This window comes from Pteropus medius, unplaced genomic scaffold (genome assembly GCF_902729225.1).
Source record: "Pteropus medius unplaced genomic scaffold, Ma_sr-lr_union100, whole genome shotgun sequence".
NCBI classification, from domain to species: Eukaryota; Metazoa; Chordata; class Mammalia; order Chiroptera; family Pteropodidae; genus Pteropus; species Pteropus medius.
The window spans coordinates 16639696-16662438 of record NW_024351730.1 but is presented as its reverse complement, the minus strand read 5'-3'; the positions used below and the strand labels follow the sequence as shown (position 1 = coordinate 16662438).

At 29.3% G+C, this 22743-nt stretch overlaps 1 protein-coding gene across 1 annotated transcript in view; it reads left to right on the top strand.

Moving 5' to 3' along the window:
- TECRL (trans-2,3-enoyl-CoA reductase like) overlaps positions 1-22743 on the top strand; it is a 92252-nt gene that overhangs the window by 25792 nt on the left and 43717 nt on the right. The window contains exon 2 of the mRNA XM_039844955.1: positions 4852-4903. Coding sequence (XP_039700889.1) covers positions 4852-4903 — 52 coding nt within the window. The remainder of the gene's footprint in view (positions 1-4851; positions 4904-22743) is intronic.

The following is a 22743-nucleotide window of genomic DNA, read 5'->3' as shown; positions in this document are numbered from 1 at the left end:
TAATGAACTTCATTAATGTAGAATTATTATATTTAAGAAAATATCACTTTTTTTTCAACAAAATAATTATAAATTAACTTAGAGTATGCACACATATTTTAATCTTTTTTCCCCTATGATCATGAAGCTAAATGATTAATCAATGGGTAATAGTCTTATCCACTTACTTTCTTCATCTAGAAGCATATAATAATATAATAATTTTCATAATAATACCTGTGACTATTTGGAAAAGAAAATGACTACCATTTGATTATTATGTTTTCCTCAGAGGTAATACTCTTTTATTTGAAATGGTGTAAAAACAGACTATTTCATTTAAATATGGCTTAGGCTTCATAACTTATTTCAGTAATACCACATTACATGTAAACTTTCCTGACTGCATGGATTCTTTTCTTTGTGTCACAGATTTGCAATAGGAAATTATAATCAAAGTCATGCAAAAAGTAATCACAAATGTTAATTCCACTTGGCTTTATTTTATTCTTAAAAAAATATACTTTAAATTCTGTGGTCTTTATGATCTTATCCAGTTTTAATCTGAATTGTAAAAATATTTCAGAAAGAGTATTTACCATTAAAAATTTTGCTTTCTCAAAATCCGTATTTTCTAATTTATAAAACATTTCTTTTTTTTGTATTTTGTTAGAAATCAAACTTTAATTTCCAATAATTTTAAAAATATTTTCAATATGTTATAATTTCATATGTATGTATATTTATTACAAAATCAATCATGTCCTTTCTCTACTCCTAAATAAAACACACATAATTCACTGGAAACAAAAGTATTTATATAAAAGCCCATTATTGTACTACATGTTATTCAATCATCTATCAAAAGGCACTTTGTTTGTTTCCATGTCTTGGCCATTGTGAATAATGCTGCAGTAAACATCAGGATGCATATATCTTTACAGATAAATATTTTCAAGTTTTGGGGGTAAATATCCAAAAGAGTAATTGCTGGGTCATATGGTAATTTTATTCTTAATTTTTTAAGGACACTCCATCTTGCTTTCCATATACTGGCTGTATAAATTTGCATTCCTATCAGCAGTGTATAAGGGTTCCTTTTGTTTCAATAACCTTTCTAACACTTGTTATTACTTGTCCTGTTGGTAATAACCATTCTAACTGGTGTGAGATGGTATCTTATTGTGATTTTGATTTGCAATTCCCTAATAGCTAGTAAAGTTGAGCATCTTTTCATAATAAATTTAATTAAAAAATAATGAATATATTTTTAAAATTTTCTATGGTGAATATTTTAAAGTAATTAATTTATATATTAATGCTTATTTTATCTTTGAATTGAAAAAATAATAACCAAATGTGCCATTGCTACAAGTAAACATTTGTTATGATACAAAATGTCTGAAATATGTGTTTTTATATATATAATTTTGAACATAACAAAGAATTAATTTAAAATAATTCATTATGGTATATGAAGAAATAAAATCGATATGATACAATTTTTCTATTTCTTAAATAATGAACAAAATCCAGTTAAATTTAAGATATTTAAACTTTATTAATACTGATTTTTTTTCACATTCATAGTGTAGTGTCAATTTTATTCACAGTGAAAATTCTTGATATTCTATAAAATAGTATAAATATTCAGAATTTATAAAAATAATGTATATAAATGGCTTATTTATATTTTATGTACAATTTAAAGATTACTTACTAGTAAAGTATCATTTCCTTACTCAAGAAACTTTCTCCTATTCTGAGTAAAATATCTGCAACTTTATATTCTATTTTCTAATGCAACACATTCTAATGAAAATTCTCAGATGTATTTTTCCCACTTTCTTGAATTAATCAACCTAAGATATGATTCTCTAGGCTGGTTTAGTTCTCTTTCTTGTGTCCCTAAAAACAGAAAAAAAAGCTCTTTCCACTTAGAAATTGTGCACTGAATATTTTGTTCGTGTGTGTGTCTGTGTGTGTGTGTTTTCACATATGTATAGTTAATTATTTCTATCCTATTTAGTTTCTATTCTGTTTCTCTCCAGTAGAACATTTCTTTTCTTCACAATGTTTACTGACAATTTTTGGATTGCACCTTTCATTTTCTCTGTCAAATGAATTTCTAGTGATTGTTGTTTGTCCTTACCATTTAATTTTCATTTCTCTAAGCAGGATAAACTGTGTTCTGGAGACATCTGTTCATTTTAGAGAGTTCTTGAGAAAGTGGCTAAAATATAGTTTTAAAAGTAGTAATAATACAAAAAAATATTTTGTTGCATGTGTGAAATATTACAGTACCTTTGTATGGGTCAAATTCAAGCAGATTCTAGATTAATCACTTGAATGTAAAAAGTTTTTCTAAGTCCATCAACATAAATGTTCAATAAAATAATACTGACCCAAACCTCAACTATGATCATTTAGGATTTAGAAGTAAATTTTTGGTTCAACTAACAATCATTTACCTTGTCCTCTTAATATTTTAAGATTTATTTTCTCTGAGGAGAAAGAAATATTAATGAAAATTTCAGGATTTCAGATGTAGAAGATATTTATTTCTCTCATCTGCACAATTAATTGTGATATAGAAAAAGGATTAATTTTTGTGATAATAGTTTGTCCTGTTTAAGTGGTTATAAAACTGGATAAAAAGTAAAAACTATTATGAATAAACTTCTTGATGAAGCTACTGAGACATCAATTTAGTAATCAGAAAGTTTTACATGCTGTTAATTATCATCTTTTCCTCTCTTTGTGCTCTGAATACAACTAAAGGCCCAAAAGAGTTGATCAAGCATAGGCTGCGGCTAATTGAGCAATATTGTCTAAATCATTTAGTGGTTACTTATTTATTTATTTTTTTGCTATATTTGACTAAAATTGCTCCTGAAAAAGCAGTCCGCGATGATTTATTCAAAATTAGCACTTTTCTAACATGTGAAAGTCAAATGTAACTAGCACTTTTCTAACATGTGAAAGTCAAATGTAATTTTAAAAAATTAAAAAATAAAATAAAAATTAAAATAAAAGATTTGGTTCAAAATCAAATTTGTAAAAGACTTTTCATATTACTCGCAAAAGACTTTTCATATCAAATCAAGAAACTTCTATCTGTTTTCATATGACTTTACATTCACAGCTTTATTTTTCACTTTAATAAGTTACTTTAAACTTTATATGTGTTGTATGGCATCCAACATATTGAAAGACAGACTACATTAACGCTAGGTCATTGTCCTCAAGGACCTCGTAGATTGAACAACTAGCGAGTAAACAGACAATAATATACCCTCATAAAGTGACAGCTGACACACAGCAAACCTTAATAGAGAAATTATTGATTTTGAAAATTATTTGGTTTTTGAAATTAGATGGTCCTTGAAATGACTGATGGACAAATATGTGTTATTCTAGAGAACTGCACGTGGATTTTACGTATCCCTGTTAAAGGAAGCAACATATTAGAAGAGTGTTTTGTGATTAACAGGGAAATAAAACAATGAACACTCCAGTTTTCACAAATAATTTTAAATATTGAAGTAGAATAATCAAAATTAAGATAAAATATATGTTTAAATATGAATATATATGTATTTCGTCCTTTCTAAAAACTGTTTTACAAATATTTCCTTACATATTTGAGAGAAGTATGATGCTATAAAATATTTAAAAATGTTATACTCAAAATTCTTTATGGTTTTTTTTATTTACAGCATAACAGAAATGAAAATTAATATCATTCTTCAATGATTAAATCTTATAACTTTCTTATTTATTAAGCCATATGTATAGAAGACATCAAAAAAAATTTCTTTCTGACTGGTATAGCACATCCTTGGTTATAGTTCTATTAAACAGAAAGTGTAAAATTGTAAAATAAATGTATTCATTGTTATACTTTTAGTACATAATAAAATATATATATAATATAGTTAATAAGAACTGTCTGGGTATTAGTATTATCCCTTTATGCATATATTTTTCATTCACCTTCTAAAAGAGCCATGAGCATAACTTAGTGTAACAAAATAAAATAATAAATAAATAAAGTCATGTACAAAGTATTCCTTACATGTTTAGAGAAAGAAAAAAAAAATATATTTTTCTTCTATGATCAGAGAAAGTTCTTTTGATATGAACAAAGTCAGAAAGTAAAAAAATATTATGATGGCTTGAGGGGTTTGGACAGAACTCTTATCCTCATGAATTTTCCAATTTAGATGAAGAAATATTATTTTTTCATTTTTCTATTATAAAGAGTTCATTTTAGTAGATTAGGACCAAATGATTGGTCAAACTACTATGCACTTAATGAATCCAAATAATATATTTAACATGAATTTTGATGGACCAATAGTAATTTCGGATGGGAGTTTTAGTAACATAACTAATTAGGTGGCTTAGGTAGGATTGTTTTCTCTCATTATATTCTGAAGTAATCATGTCCCTCTTTGTCTATATAAATCAATTGCATATCCTCAGGCTCATCTGTTATGTAGTCTTTACCTATCTATATATCTTGTGCATTTACTCACACTTTTAATTGACAATCTTACTCATTTTAAAATAGAAATTGAATATTATGAGCAGAAAAAATTCAAAAATATATTTTAAAGTTATATATTATTATACTAGGATGAACTCATATAATAACACCATTATTACTATATACAAATGTTCAGAAAAGGTATATTGATGCAATGTTCCAAGTTATCAAAGCAGTAGTAACTAAAAAGCCGAATAAAACAAAGAGGCTATTTTGTAATAATTTTACACTTTGACTACATAAAATTATGTTTTCTTAAATAAATATTTAGGAAACAGATGAACACTTTCTTTATAATTCTATTTTATTTTCCTTTTCAGGTGATGCAAACATCTACTATTCATGATGTTAAGCAAAAATTTCACAAAGCATGTAAGTCACATTTATATTTTAAAATTTATATTAGTCTTATTTTTATCAAATTTATTCAGATTTCAGATTTATCTGTAAGAATAAGTTCAATATTATGATGAGTGTGTAAAAATTATATTTCAATCTGAAAGTCAAATAATATTTTGTTAAATACTTCTTGACTACGAACCTTCTGTCTTACTCTCTAATTGATGCTTTAATCCTCAAAATTCTTTTGTTTTATCACAAAACTGTTTCCTCGTTCATATGTGAACATTCTTGATTCTAATAGGACACTTCCTGTATATAAAATGCATTAATTAACACAATGTATTTCTTTAAGGAAATACTAAGCAAAGTTTTTACTCCTCATATTTATATTTGTCAAATTGTTTCCACATAAGAATTCTTTACATAATACATTAAAATTATGTTTTTTTAAATTTTATTAATAGATGAATATATTGTTGTATTATTACATCACATGTTATTATATATAATTATATATTATTAAGAGATCTATTATTATTTACTTGGGGATATTTATATAAAGTTCGTTCAAATTAGATTTTTATTTTACAACTTCTTAAATAAATTTTACTTGTAACTTAAACATACTAAAAATGTTTGTAATTACTAGGGAGTGTTTTTTAAATAGCTTTTTCTTTTAGAGCAATTTTAGATTCATAACAAAGTTGGGCAGAAAATACAAAGTCCCCATTTACCCCCTATCCGCACACATGCACAGTCTCCCCCACCATTAACATTCTACATCAAAGTGGTACATTTGTTACAACCCATGAATCTACACTGACACATCATTATTACCCAAAGGTCCATCATTTATATTAGAGTTCATTCTTGGTGTTGTACAGTTTATGGATTTTGCTAGGGAGAATTTTCAATCCTTTGGATTTAGTTGAACAATGTTTCTTTTCTGAAAAGATTTTTTTTAAGAAGTAAGATTTTATTTCCTTGTTTCACAAATTAAGTTGACTGTGCTGTGAAAAATATTCTCAAAGCTCACAAACTAAAACGTTAAACCATTTAATAACACTTTAGAATAATACAGGTAGAGTTGTTTTATTATTTTCATTATTTTCTTACAGGAAAGAATATAGGATATTTATTGAATACTTTATGTACATATGACTATGCTATACGTAATGGCTAATTAAATAAAGGTAAAAGTCATTCCCATTAGCCTTCAAAAGATAGTTTCATCATAAAAAATATATATATATATATATATATATATATATATATTATGCCATATTGAGCCGCTGAGATGAACAGCACCTGAGAGGGGGAGTGAGGATTAAAGAAAAGACAGAGACAAGAGATAGAGTCGGGAGGGCGTACAGTAAATACTGCAGCCCCGAGTTTATTTAGAACACACTACTTATAGCATTGCAATGAGAAAACAGCAGTCAAGACCCAAGGTCAGCCAAATTACTTATCCTGCAAAACAATGAAGTTCTTACAACTCAGAACTCTCTGCTCCGCAATCAAACTCCCTTCTTGGAAAATACTGAGTGCTTAAAATAGTTTAGTGCCACTTATCTCAGAGCTCGCCAAGTTAGCTCAGCTCCCAACATCATATTATATATTTATATATAATATAAATTTCTCATAAATATATATTATATATTTATATATAATATAAAAACAAAACCAAATAGCCAATATATCTAAAATTTATAAATATTTGGAGGAAACTCTATTTAGAAATTTTAATAGAAACAGAAAACATATTCAGTTTGGAACAGAATTATTTGAAATGTGCTTCAAATTCTTGCAGAAGAAGTAAATTGGACATTATGTTTAATATATTTACCAAATAGTAAAAGAAAATCAAAAAATGCTGCTAACACTAACAATATGTGACTATACATATAATGCTAAAAAGAAAGTTATATGTTGACTGTCTTCATATTTTATCTATTTAACATATTCTAAAACCAGGTAGGACCAGGTGCTGTACGAATAAAAAAATTTTTTAAAAAATTTAAAAAAGGGATTGTAAACTGACAAGATCCTTGCAATCTGTGAGGTCAACCACGGGCTGCCTTGCCTTAAAATAAATAAACAAACAAACAAACAAAGCCATGTAGGATTGAATACTTTATTCAAATTTATACATATATCCACATAATAATAATCATATATATATTATACATATGGTTATATCTATATAACTACAATTGTTAGTTTTTTACAGATTCTTTACTTTCTGACACCAAATTATTTTTTTATTATGAAATTTTGATGCTGTTTATTCTCAGGCCCTGGAGTTATAATAGGAATTTTTAATCTTATGAGAAAAAAAATACATAACTTATCAAAGACTGGTTTCCTGAGGGGAGAATGCTCCCTACATGACTTTTATCTCTAGCCTTTGTTCTCTTAGGTGTTCTGACTGATCTTGATTTCTTGTCTGCCTACTCTTTCTGATTTCCATCAGCTTTACATTTTTTATTTTATTTTGGAACTTTTATATTGCGACTCTTCTTTTCCTGCAAAATGACTACCTTATGTTCTTCTAGGTTCATAATTTTTCAGTTCTGCTTTGTTATGTCATATTTTAGATTACTCTCCCTGGTCACCATCCATCAGATTGGTGAGGAAATAGAAAGGGGAGGAAACTACAATTACAACATTAGTTGTAAAAAAGAAAGAACAAGGTTTTCATGAAAAAGAGATATCTATTAAACTATAAATCATATATATATATGCATATACACAAACACACACAGAAACATATAACATTCATTTATTCTCTTCTTCTCATTTGATATACCATAAATAGTGAAATGCCCTCAGCTACAATTTCTCCACTAATCTTTCTTTATCTCCATCCATTTATTCATTACCACTTATAGTTATTATTCTTGCTTGTATCTTGATGTCTCTCCTTCGATGATCTTCACACTCCTGTCTCTATATATCATCCTCTATTCACTCCCATCTTCTCACAAGGTTTCAGAGAGAAATTAAACCTTGTCAAAACTGAGCTGAAAAATTGAGAATTATATAAATCCAGGTGACACTCTGCCTAAAACTATGTGAATATTTTCTAAGAATAATTCAGGTGAGTTTTGTTTTAATTTTTAAACTCTAGATATGTATAATATTACATATTCTAGCTGAATAGCATAACCCTATTTTATGTTATTCAAAAAGTTATTCCATGTGTTCTTGATTTTAAATGCAATTTGTTCTCTTTTGGGATACAATATGACTTTATTAGAATAATTGCTAATACCTTTGGAAAATAATAGAATTTACAAAGAGCCACAGGCAAATGTGTAAATGTGTATATATATATTTGTGTTTGTGTGTGTGTGTGTGTGTGTGTGTGTATAAACCCACAAAATGGAATCATTACAGATGTAAATTAGTGTGTCTATATATATATATTTGTGTTTGTGTGTGTGTATAAACCCACAAATGGAATATATCATTTACAGATGTAAATTAGTGTGTGTGTGTGTGTGTATATATATATATATATATATATATATATATGATAATATATATATATATTTTGTTTGTATATACAGATATATATATATATACACACACACACACACACACACACACTAATTTACATTTGTAATGATATATTCCATTTTGTGGGTTTAAATTTCAGTGAAAAAAAAAATCTTGCCTAAATGTTATTTTGCTATATTTACCATACTCAAAATTATTTAAATTTTTATGGTCTAGACCTTTAAAGAGAGGAATGAATGTGATAGTTTCACCGATAATGTAAAAGGTATATCAATAAAGATGAAGAATTCTCAAAGCAAAGGTGTAGTGAATATACACTTCAGGAACTGTGTCATTCCTCATAAACCAAGGAATCTCTAACAGAAATTAGAAAATATCATTGTCGTATAAAGTTGTATAAAGATAGTATTTAATTTAAATAGTTTAAAAAGAACAACTTTTTCCCCAGTTTTTTAAAATTTCTACTGGTTTTGTAGTTAAAGATTGTTGGTTACCTATCACAAAGAGATAAGGTCATTTTGAAGGGCATTCTGATATCATTCTTACTCTCTAAAAAGAAACTTGATAGAAGTGTGTTCTATCATTATTTAGTGTGTTGTGGCACGATCAATTCTAAGACCCACAGAGCCAATTGAGATGAATTATGAGCCTTTATTAGCCGGCCGGTGACTGACTCTCTACTATGCAGGATTCGAGGAGATCAGCCTAGAGCTCCCAAAAGAGGCAGTTTATAAAGCCTAGCCACACTCTAGTTAACATCAAACAAGCAAGTAGATTAACCACACCCTAGTTAATCATCAAACAAGCAAGCAGATTACAGAATCCGAAGTGAAGTTGGCCGTTAGCATATCTTTGCCCAGAACCGCACCCTTAACATATTCTCTACATAATTTAAAAGGAGCCTCCTTACGTTAGAAACATGGCTTACAAGATCTTTCTAGATCTCTCCCCTTGAAATAACAACGAGCTGAACATTTACAATTCAACAAACAACACCCAACATGCACACAAGCAAGTCTGAGAGATATGCGTATCAGAGCATCGGAAGATGGGCAAATTGCATGAGTCTCAGAGACAGATTAGGAGAGAGAAATAAAGGAGCTGTGATATGCAGCCAGGGCGCCCTGCAGGAAGAAGAGGAGAGAAGATTTCATGGCCAGTTCTTAGTTCTTTGAATCTTCTAACAGGGTTGCCTGTGTGATCAGCATATTCTGCGCAGTGGAGCCCAGAGAGCAGGGCAGAGAGCAGGGCAGAGACTGAATGTAGAGGAGCAATAGCTGTGTCTTAGCTGCCACCATTGCCAAGCGAGAGGCTGAGTCACAGAGCCCGGCCATATCCCTAGCACCAACTTGGAGTGCACCCTCCACCAACCATATCCTCTCAGAACTAGCACCACCAAGCCCTATGGGAATTTGAGCAATCACTACTGAAACAGACACTACAGCCATGTTGATATCAAAGCAAGAGAGCTGAAATCTGGAGGACAGCACTACTTGAGACACAAACACACTGCTAGCCTCTCCCAAGTAACCCCAACCCCACCCAGTTAGGCAAATTTGGAGACAAAACACACTGCTAGCCTCTCCCAATTAACCCCAACCCCATCCAGTTAGGCAAATTTGGAAGGAAGCAGCAAAACATTGCATCTGACTATTGAGCAGTAATGACATTTTCAGAAGCTCGGACGCACATCACCCATCACATCCTTCTACAAGAGTAGAGCCCTGGGACAAAGGGACCTGATTGCAGAGGATACACACAAACCACCAGAGAGGGAGGGGCATTTTTAGCTTCAAAGCAAAGATCTAAGAGGCTTGGATGCCACCTACGAGGAAAAAAGAAAAAAGAAAAAAAAAGCTCATTCTTATTACCTCCTAAAGAAATATCTCTGTATAATAATATATATATTTTTAAAAGCAGAGTACACTCCCATTAATGCCCAGGCAGAGAAACAGTCCATCAGACACCATGAACAACCAAGGTGACAAGGCAGCTCAGAAAAAAAGTGAAAAATATCCAGAAAATAAGCTGAAAGACACAGAAATATGCAGTTTAAATGACAGAATTCAAGACTGCCCTTAGGAAAAACCTCATTGAAATGCAAGAAAATTCAGACTGGCACTTCAAGGAAATTATAACCAAAAGCAGCGAACAATAGGAATACTTTATGAAGGAGATTGAAACTCTGAAAAAGAACCAAATAGACTTCTGGAGATGAAGAATTCAAAAAAAGAGATGAAGAATGAAATAGCAATATTAGGAAATAGAGCTGACCAGATGGAGGAAAGAACTAGTGATATCGAAGATAGAAATCTAGAAATGCAGAAGGAAAAGTGAAACCTGAGAATTAAAAATTTAAAAGAACTCTACAAGAACTATTTGACACCATCAGAAAAAGCAACATAAAAATAATGGGAATATGGAAGGAGAAGAGAGGGAGAAAGGAACAGAGAGCATACTCAAACAAATAGTCGATGAGAATTTCCCAAACCTATGGAAAGAACTACATCTTTGAATCCAGGAAGCAAACAGGACACCCAATTACCTCAATCCAAAAAGGCCATTTCCAAGAGACATTATATTAAAACTGTCAAAAATGAATGACAAAGAAAAAATTTTCAAGGCAGCCAGGGAAAAGAAGACAGTGATTTATAAATGAAAGACCATTAGGCTATCATTGGACTTCACAGCACAAACTTTAACAGCAAGGAGGGAGTGGAACTAAATATTTGAACTATTGAAAAAATCACCAGCCAAGAATAATATCCAGCAAAGCTCTACTTTAGATATGAAGAAGAAATAAAAACCTACCAGACATACAAAAGCTGAGGAATTTTCCACCTATATTACAGGAAATACTGAAGGGGGTCATTCTACCTGAAACAAAAGGACAAACACAATGCATAATTATGAGTAAGATGACTAACAGGCAGGCAGAAGCAAGACAGTGAAATCTTTATTAAGAACAGGGTATTAGAAGCTTAAATATTACATAATAGTTAAAGACCACTCCCCCTCAAAAAAAAAACCTTTAAAAAGATAAGAAGACAATAGCTACTGCAACTAGAAATGAATGTTTAGTATATATAGGGATAATGCGAGACAACAAAAGCAGAAAAGGGAAAGGAGCAAAATTCCAAATATAACTAAAGGGAATAGAGATACAGAAGAAAATAGATAACTATATATAAATAACTATCCTTTACATAAACTTAATGATAACCACGCATCAAAAATCCAGAACAAGTCCAGAACTGAGACATAATGTAAAACAGGAGAGAACAGAGGGAAAAACCATAAAACACCACCAAATTAAAATAACAGACAGAAACACAAAGACAAAGAAACAATGGAGACACCAAACTACAGAAAACAAAAGATAAAATGTCTATAGGAAATTCTCATACATCAATAATCACCCTAACTGTAAATGACCTGAACTCATTAGTAAAAAGGCAGAGAGAACCAAATCGGATCAAAATACAAAACCCAACCATATACTGCCTTCAAGAATCCCTCTGAGCTGCAAGAACAAATGTAGACTCAAAATGAAAGGGTGGAAAATGATACTCCAAGCAAATGGCATCCAGATAAGCAGGTGTAACATAATTATATCTGACAAAATAGACTTCAAGATAAAAATGGTAATGAGAGACACTTCAAAATGATAATGAGAACCATACATCAAGAAGACATAACACTTATCAACATTTATACTCCCATTCAGGAAGCACCAAAATATATAAAACAATTATTAATAGAACTTAAAATGATACATATATATCATCCAAACAGCAAATCCATAAGGAAATATCAACTTTAATGACACATTAAACCTATTAGACGTATTTGACATTTACAGAGACTTTCATTCCAAAATACCTTTTCTAGTGTACATGGAACATTCTTAAGGATAGACCACATATTGGGAAACAAAACTAGACTCAACAAATAAGAAAATTTAAATAATGCTAAGCATATTCTCTGACCATATTGCTTTGAAATTAAAAATCAACTGCAAAAAAAAAAAAAAAAAGCGAGAAGAATCAGACATATTTGGAGATTAAACAACATGCTACTGAAGAATGACTGGGTCATAGGAGAAATAAAAAAAGAGATCAAGAGATACAAAGAAACAAATGAGAATGAAAGAACCACATATCAAAACTTTTGGGACACAGCAAAAGCAATAAGAGGAAAGTATATACCATTACAGGCCTATCTCAAGAAACAAGAAAAATTCCAAATAAAGAAGCTAACATTATATCTTCAAAAACTAGAAAAAGAACAAATGAAGACCAAAGTCAGCAGAAGGAAGAAAATAATAAAAATTAGAGCAGAATTAAATGAAATTGAGAACAAAAAGACAATAAAAACATTAATACAATAAACATCTGGTTCTTTAAGATTTATAAAATTACAACTACGTAGCTAGACTCACTAAGAAAAAAAGACAAAGGACACAAATAAAATAAGAAATGAAAGAGGAGAACTTAGAACAGATATCACTAAAATACAAAGTATCATAAAAGAATATTATGAAAGATTATCTGCCCCCAAATTCGATAACCTAGAAGAAATAGACAGGTTCCTAGAAATAGACAAAATTCCTAGAATGAATCATGAAGAACTACAAAATCTAAATAGACCAATCAACAGTAAGAAAATTGAAACACTCATCAAAAACCTCCCCAAAGTAAAAGTCCAGGACCAGATGGCTTCTCTAGTAAATTCCACCAGACATTCAAAGAAAATTTAAAATACCTGCTCTTCTCAGACTTTTGCAAAAAAAAAAAAAAAACCCTGAAAAATTGTCTATACTTCCTAACTCATTTTAACATTACCCTGATATCAAAACCTGGTAAAGATAACACACACAGAGATCAAACAAACAAAAGTATAGACCAATATCTCTGATGAACGTAGTTGCAAAAATTCTAAACAACATTCTAGCAAATTGAATAAAACAATACATTAAAAAGATTATATATCATGATCAAGTAGACTTATTCCAGGGGCACAGGGAGGGTTTAACATATGCAAATCAATTAATGTGATACATCACATAAATAAAACAAAGGATAAAAATTATTTGACCATATCAGTAAGTGCAGAAAAAGCATTTGGCAAGATGCAGCATTCATTTAAGATTAAAACACTTAATAAAATGAGTATGGGAGGAAAGTATCTCAGCATTATAAAGTCCACATAAAACAAACCCTTAACTAACATGATACTTAATGGTGAAAAACTAAAAACTTTCCAAGATCAGAAACAAGACAAGGCTGTCCCCTACCGCCACTATAAATCAATATAGTGTTGGAAGTCCTAGCTAGAGCAATCAGGCTAGAGAAAGAAATAACAGCATCCAAATTGGGAATGAAAAAGTCCAACTATCACTTTTTGCTGATAACATGATCATCTATATAGAAAACTTTAAAGACTCTACTGAAAAATGATTAGAAACTCTAAACAATCACGGTAAAGTCTCAGGATACAAAATCAAAGTACAAAAATCCACAGCATTTCTATATACTAACAATAAATTTTGAGAAAAAGAAATTAAAATAAATTCCTTTTGCAATTGCAGCAAAAAGAATAAAATACCTAATAATAAACCTAACAAAGTATGTGCAGGGCCTATACACTAAAAGCTATAAGACTGTATTAAAAGAAATTGGACAAGACACAAAGAAATGGAAAGATATTCCATATTCATGAACTGGAAGAATCAACATTGTTAAAATGTCTTTATTACCTAAAGCATTATGCAGATTTAATGCAATCCCCATTAAAATCTGACTTTTTAAGGAAATCGAACAACAAAAAAAATAGATTTGTATGGAAGCACAAAAGACCCCAAATAGCCAAAACGATCCTGAAGGGAAAAACAAACAAACAAACAAACAAGGCTGGAGGTATCACTCTGCTTGATTTCAATTTGTACTACAAAGCAACAATAATCAAAACAGCATGGTATTGGCAAAAAACAGACACATAGACCAATGGAACAGAATTGGAAGTGCAGAATTAAACCCTGCATATATAGGCAAATAATTTTTGATGAAGAAGCCAAAAACATACAGTGAAGAAAAGAAAGCCTCTTCAATAAATGGTGCTGGGAAAACTGGAAAGCCACCTGCAAAAGAATGAAACTAGACTTCTGTCCGTTGCCATACACTAAAATTAACTTCAAATGGATCAAGGACCTAAATATAAGACCCAAAGTGATAAATTGTTTAGAGGAAAACATAGATACTAACATCATTGACCTTGTATTTAGAGAGGTTTTTATGAATTTGACCTCAAAGGCAAGGGAAGTAAAAGCATATGGGACTATATCAAACTAAAAAGCTGTGCAGGAAAAGAAATCATCAACAAGGCAAAGAGGCAACCATCTGAATGGGAATATATATTTGCAACGCCTCTCACAAAGGTCTAATTATTTAAAATAAATAAAGAACTAATCCAACTCAATAATAAAAAAGCAAACAATGCATTTAAAAAATGGGCAGAGGACCTGAACAGACACTTCTCCCAAAACATACAAATGGCCAACAGATATGAAAAGATACTGAACTTCACTAGATATTAGGGAAATGCAAATCAAAACCACAAGGAGATACTATCTCTCACCCATTAGAATGGCTATCATCAACAGGATAAGTAATAACAAGTGTTGGAGAGGCTGTGGGAAAAAAAGGAACCCTCATACATTGCTGGTAGGAATATAAAATAGTACAACCACTGTGGAAAACAGCATGGAGTTTCCTCAAAAAAAAAAAAAAAAAAACCCTAAGAATTGGATTACCATATGACCCAGCAATCTCTCTTCTGGATATTTATTCGCAAAACTTGAAAAACATTTATCCACAAAGATATATGCACTCCAATGTTTATAGCAGCATTATTTATGGTGGCCAAGACATGGAAAGAACCAAAGTGTCCTATGATAAATTATTGGATAAAGAAGATGTGGTACATATATACAATGGAATATTACTCAGCCATAGGAAAAGATCAAATACCGCTCTTTGCAACGAAATGGATAGATCTTGAGATAATTATGCTAAGAAAAATTAGTCAGACAGAAAAAGTTGAAAACCGTATAACTTCACTAGTATGTAGGATATAAAGCTGAAAATAACAAGTGAACATGACAAACAAACAGATTCATGGACACAGACACTGGATTAGTAATTACCAGAGGAAATGGGGGCAGACGGATGGTAGATGGGAGAAAAGGGGTCAAATATTTGGTGATGGAAAGAAATTTAATTTTGGATGGTGAACAGACAATGCAATATATATACATGACATACTGTTAAATTGTATACTTGAAACTTATTTGATTATATAAATCAATGTCACCCCAATAATTTTAACTTTAATTAGTTAATTAAATTATGAATGAAAATTTAAAACAAACAAACAAACAAACAAACAAATAAAAGGAGGCTCCTGGACAAAGCTGTGGAGTTCTCTGATCTTTCCACAAAGGAATCTAAAAAATGACAAATGAAACCAAGGAAAGAAGTGGCAGATTTTTTTTTTTTAAATGCCCTCTATTGATAACTCAAGAAATAGATATCTGTAATAGTTACTTCAGCAAAGAGAATTATGAGCTTTGTCAATAATTAATGAAAAACTGGAATAATTTGACAACTATTTATTCTTTGGTAAAGGTCAAAGTTACATTTTGTAAAAACTATGGGAATTAAGTGGCTATTCACATTCTATGAATTTAATCGCTGAAGTCCAATAAGGCCATTTTAATAGTGGGCAGCAATATTACCATTTCTTTATATTACATGTAGATTTCAAGAATGAGATAAGATTAAAAACCTGTTAGTGTTGATGTTCTGGATATTGAAAAAATTCTCAAAAATGTGCCCACTAGACACAAAGAAACTGGATTATAAACACCCTCCCTCCCCCAGCCGAAAATAACAAATGAGTTCCATCAGGTAGCTGCATCCTCAATAACCTTCAGAGAACATATTTGATGAAAAGAATGATATTTCATGAATTATATTTCACCCATTTAACAAGATTTTCAAAATCTCTCTTCTTCATTTAGCATAGTTTATATAATTTAACCATTTTATGCCACATATTGCTAACTTTTCTTCAGTTTTAGAGAAAGGATCATTATAATTGTGAAGCCCAATAATATTTTGTAATTTACAAAATTTTATTTCACAGAAAATATTTTGTTTCCACATGATTGTTTTACAACATAATAGTTTAAATTGTATTAACAATTTCATCTTTAAAAAATGTTTTTTTCTTTGCTTTTTGAGTAGCAAAATTTAATTATTTAATTTAACTTAGTTCAACAAATATTCATTAATCAAGTTAAATGACCAAGTACTATGCTATACTACTAAAAGATGAGTATTCGTAATGTAGCCATCAAGAATTTCTAGTATGCAGAAATACACACATGTATACATACACATACAGAGATTAAATGACATTCTAGAACTGATTAATGTTGAATTCATTAGTAAAAATTATGAAAATTTTATTTTTAATAAAGTTAATCAATGTTACTGTGTGACCATATATACTGTCTTGATAGTAAAAGTAGTTGACACGATATTTCCAACTCTCTTTTTATGAAGCATATTTCAAAATAGTGCAACAACTTTACATGCTAATGGAGAAAAATATTAAATCTTAAAAAAAAGTAATTCTAGAGAAAGATGGCTTCCCAAATCTTAAATTAAAAAAAAAAAAAAAATTGATTCATTTTCTTTTAAAATGTCATTGATATAAAAAAATTTAAATAATCTAATGTATCATCCACCATGGTTTAAGAGCTGCAAACATACTAAAGTAATACTTTGAGACAAAACTTAATTTCAAATCTATCTCATTATGCTATATAATATTTACTATAAATCAAAAAGTATAATAATACATTGTCCAAAACATAGTTTCTTACTATATCTCATTAATGTTTTCTATTTTAAAATTTAGCTAAAGATATATAGAATATTACAATTTTGTTGTCTCTAACTCTTCTTAATTAAGAGGCCTTTGTCCTAAATACATTTCTTAAATTTCTTAAACCAGTGTTCTTTTCTTTCTTTTTTTCTTTTTTCTTTTCTTTTTTTTTTTTTTTTTTTTTTTTTTTTTTTTGGTGGCTTCAATCTAAACCACAGTATAGGGTGAAATAAGTCAGATAGAAAAAGTTGAGAATCATATGATTTGACTTATATGTGGGGATAAAACTAAAAGCAACAAATGAATCAGCCAAATAAACAAATAAAATTTATAGACACGGACAACAATTAGTGGCTACCAGAGGGAAAGGCAGGGTAAATAAAGGTGAAGAGGGTCAAAGACATGGTGCTGGAAATTTGACTTCGGGTGGTGAACACACAACACAATATACAAATGATATATTATTAAATGGTATATTTGAAACCTATAATTTTATTAACCAATGTCAACCTGATAAGTTTAATTAAAATAATAATATTAAAGGGAAAAAATGAATAAACCACAATGCAAAACGCTGGCACATATTAGTGTCCCAGTATTGAAAATAAACTTTATTGTGACTATGTTAGAATACTGTTCAAATTTACATTGTTGTAGACTTAATGCCATCTGATACAGAAGTGTTAAGAGTTCTGTTTATTTATATGATATATGATCGTTTGCAGTATTTTAGGAGATCAGACTGTTAGAAAGATTTGGCTGTTTGCCAGTCAAGGTTAATGTAATAAAACTCCTATAATCCTCAAGCATCAAAATCATTGGATTAGCAATATTTAAACATGAACAAATACCTACATTATAGATGTATCAAATATTAGAACAGTCTATCTATAGCAAATGATTGATTTCCAATTTATATTTGGACATGTGACTGTGTGAGAATATTTAAATTTCAAGATAGATATTTAGAGAGTGAGAAAGACTGGTTATTATACTCTAATATATATATATATAAAATATATAATATATAATATAATATATTGAGAGTATATATATACTCTCTCTCTCTTTATATATATATATATATATATACTCTCAATTATATGAATCCAGGAAGCACACGGAGCACTAAAACCACTGGTACAATGTCAAAGATTACTTCTCGAATTTTAATGAACATTCGAAGCAGCATTAGCCCTCTCTCTTCCTTGAGAGTTTTTTCCCTAAGGAAATTTTCAAAAAGACACGGAATGTATTACAGTGTAATTCTATGTAAACAATCTAAAAACAAGCACATGAGCTTTTTAAATGCTATATTAATGATATTTCATTTTAGTAAGAAAATTTAAAGTGAGTTATTTGTTGTATACATTTTCTTATCTAGCTAGTTAGTGAAAAATATATTTTTCACATTTTATAAAACAGTTCGTACTCAAAAATTTACTCAAGTTCTATTATAAATTTCTTCGAAATATAAATAATCTCATTTTTAAATCCAGATGTGCTAAATTGTATCGTATTATGTTTTTATAATCCCAAAAGATAATAGTATGCCAATGTCTCATTTTCAAAATATGATTTTTTTGTTTAATTTGTATATACTTTGCATATTCAAGGCACAGCATTGAATTCAATAAATAAAATTGTTTTTGCAAGATAATAATAGCTTCACTTTTTACTATAATAAAATGATGAATATACAAGATAAATTTTAAAAATGCAAAAACTTACAAAGAATAAAGCATTATCCATCTATTAACATTTTCAAAAATGTATAAGCATATCTTTGTGCCTATATACACAAGTCACATATTTTTAACATCGTTCTCTAGTACCTTTCCCTATAAACATATTTTCTTGATATATTTTGTGTAAATATATATTGATCTACATGATCAGTATTAGTGATGATATGCTTGGGTGTGTGAGGTGCATTCTCTGGATACGCATTGTAATTGCTTCTATAAAAGCAACATATGCATTTTTATTCAACAGTATTTGTTGAATGTTGAAAACTACTTATTGAACATTTATCATGTACCATGCATTGCAGTATTCACCAGAATAATTCATGTTTGTGAACTTCTTCAGTTGTATTTATGAGAATAATAAAAAAAAGCTGTTATAAAGAAGCTCATTTGAAATCCTAACGTGTATTGCTAAGTTTTCTCTTTTAATTTATAGACCTCAAAGCAATACTTCAGAATGTCTTTTTTTCCCTTTCCTCGATAACAGTGAATATTAACAACTTATTAACTTTTGATAATTGATGAGTGGCAAAAAATTTTCATTTAGTATTAGATTCCATTTATTGGATCATTAATGAATTTTTTCATACTCTTATTTTCGATTTATATATTTTTTTCTGGAAATTGCCTTTTTATGGTCTTTACACACATCTTTGTCCATCTAGATGTTTTCATTGTTGTAATAACAAATAAAGGCTTTATAAATTAGTGTACAAGTCACACACATTTTCCCATTTTTGCTGGAAAATTAAATTTCATAGATCTAAATTAATCAATTATTTATTTTATGTTTTGTTTTGTGTGGTCTATTTAGAAGTATTTTTCTCTTCTAATCTTTAAAAAATGTCGATTTATGTTTTATTCTCACATTTTTAAGTTATAGGTTTATTTTTATATAAACATTTTTTAGTATCTGGAATTTATGCTAATATAAGGAATGGAGTACAGAATTCTCACCATTTTAGCTTTTCATTTTAATTTTTATAAATTTAAATTCAAATCATACATTATTATTAATGAACTTATATAGCTACTTTCTCTTTTTTAGATATATTTACATTATTTATCTTTTAAAAACAATATTTAAATCTTAGAGAATTATTTCTACTTTAAAAATATTTCCTTGATCATTTATTTTGTATTACGGTTTCCCCACTCTTTCTTTGATCATTTTGATCATGTAATTTCTTGACATCTCTTTATTTTTTAGGGTTCCATAATTTTGAATTCCAAACATTTTTAAGGACATGACATTTCATGAATATCATAATCCAAATATTTCTATATCTTTATATATCATTTTTAAATAGTTACCAAATGTGACACTGTATAGTGCTCTTATATTTCTACCATTTGTTTTAGTGAGCACTAGTTCTCTCCTGAAATGAGTTAAAATATTCATAAAAGAAATCCACATTGACAAAGTTTTTAGTTAAAATATCATCTAAAAGATAATATAGTAGTATTATGTTGTATTATATATGTACTATGTGCATTTTAATATGCAGACTTTAGAGATCTGTGCATGTGTGTATGCACATGTGTGTGTCTGTGGGATTATATGGTAAGGCATTGTCATAAAATAAATATATAGTGAAATATTTGATAATTTTCTACTATACATTTTCTACTATAGAGCTGAAAAAGTATAGAGATGATCTAAAGTCTGTTTTCAGAAAATTATCAAATGATTCTATTTGAATTAAGCAATCGTTTCTGGCTAACTTTTTTTAGTATAGACAAAATTAGAAACTCCTAATAATGATTAATAATGTTCTTACAATATTTAATTCCCTATTACAGTAACTTTTGAGTTTAAAAGCCTATGTTGGTTATTTCCAAACTGTACCTAAATAATGTAAAAAAGTCAAAAGTAGAAGATTTAATCTAGACAGAAAATTTTAGATAGACATTCTATAGTATCATTTTGAGGTTGACTGAATGTTTATCAAGTGAAATATGTATGTTTTGTAACAATCCACAGTACATTATTCCTCTTTCTTACTTTTAAAATTTAAGTCATTTTTCACACATAAAAACTCCACCTATTGTAAGTTTCATGTCATTCTAGTATATTAGCTTTAAATTTTCTTTTTTTTTTTTTTCCTACTTACCTATCCAACTTTTCTCTATTTTCTTTGAGAGCTCTTGTATCAGGCTTACAGATATTATTTCCTTCATTCTAATTCCTGGAATTATTTTGAAAATTATATCAAAAATGATAACCATCCAAATATGCTTCTCTGGAACTTTTTCTTCTTCTCCTCTTTAGCTCCTTATCCACTTTTTCACACCATGAGATTTGCCATTAGTTATAATTTACTTTTAGTATTTGAAATTCTGAACAAACCACATGACCATCTACCATTCTAAATGTCTCACTCTTGCTTCAGAATCCCCAGTTCTGGAACTTACTGAGATTATTTATAGTCCCTAGAATACCATCTTTCTTTTGAGGTGTCATCTAGCTGAAAACTGTATTTTATACTTTATTTAAACTGCTCCTTTACTGGTTGATCCATATCAAACTCTTAGCTCCATTGTACTATCCTCTCTATATACTCTTAGAATATTTATTTCTTGAAGTCTCTTTTTTCTGTATCTCCAAATGCTTCTTTATTCTTTTATCAAAAATTTCTCAATTTACAAACAACTTTTAGCAATGTCATCATTTCTTCACCTATCCATCACTTACTACTCACTTCAAAACAGATTTCTTCATCAGCAAGATCTATCTAAGGTTACCGGCAGTTTTTGTTTATTTGTTTCTTTCTTTCTTTATTTGTTTTTCTTTTTGCTAAAGCAGTGGATTATTTTTGGTCATTTGTAACTTGAACTGTGAATTGCATTTGACATGTATGCTACATTTCTTTTTGACTCCTTTTGTTTGATTGTAACTCTCTGCCTACTTGATACTACGATATTATACTTTCAACTTCTCTGATCCCTCATTCTCATACTCTTTGGAGGACTGCTCATGATTCTTTGCTTCTTAAGTATTATTACTTCTCAGGTTCTATCTTAAACATTTTTCTCTTTTGATTCTACATTTTTTTTCTCTATGTGCTCTCAATAATTCCCATGATTTTGAAAAAATATCACTAACGAATGAATGAAATCAAAACTGTCTCTTTCCCAGAACTTTTGACTGTATATGACTGTATATTAAACAGCCAATGTGGCATCACGATATCTTGTATGTCTTGCAGACACTTCTGCAAGCATTCATTAGAATTTGATACACAAAGCTAGGGGAATAGATTCATTCTGAAAACATTCAAATTTTTTTCTAAATTCCAAGAATTGGAATAAAGTTACTGAAATGAAATAACTCTTGGGACACTAAATAGTAAAATGTACTTTATACTGAATTATCTCACAGTAGAAAAATGCCATTAAAATATACTAGAGTTTATTGATGTGAAATATTTTCAGCTTCAGAATTGTTTATCTGCTTTCCCTGAAAACTGTTTTTTGGATTTCTCAGTATTTAAAGTAGTATAATAATAAGAAACCATATTCACTGTAGGCATTTTGTTTATATTTGAAGCTATTGAGTTTAGGGAATGGCAAATTAATGTAACTTGCCTAATTGCAAAACAACTGAAATATCTCAATTTTAAGAACAACTATTTGTGTATACACATG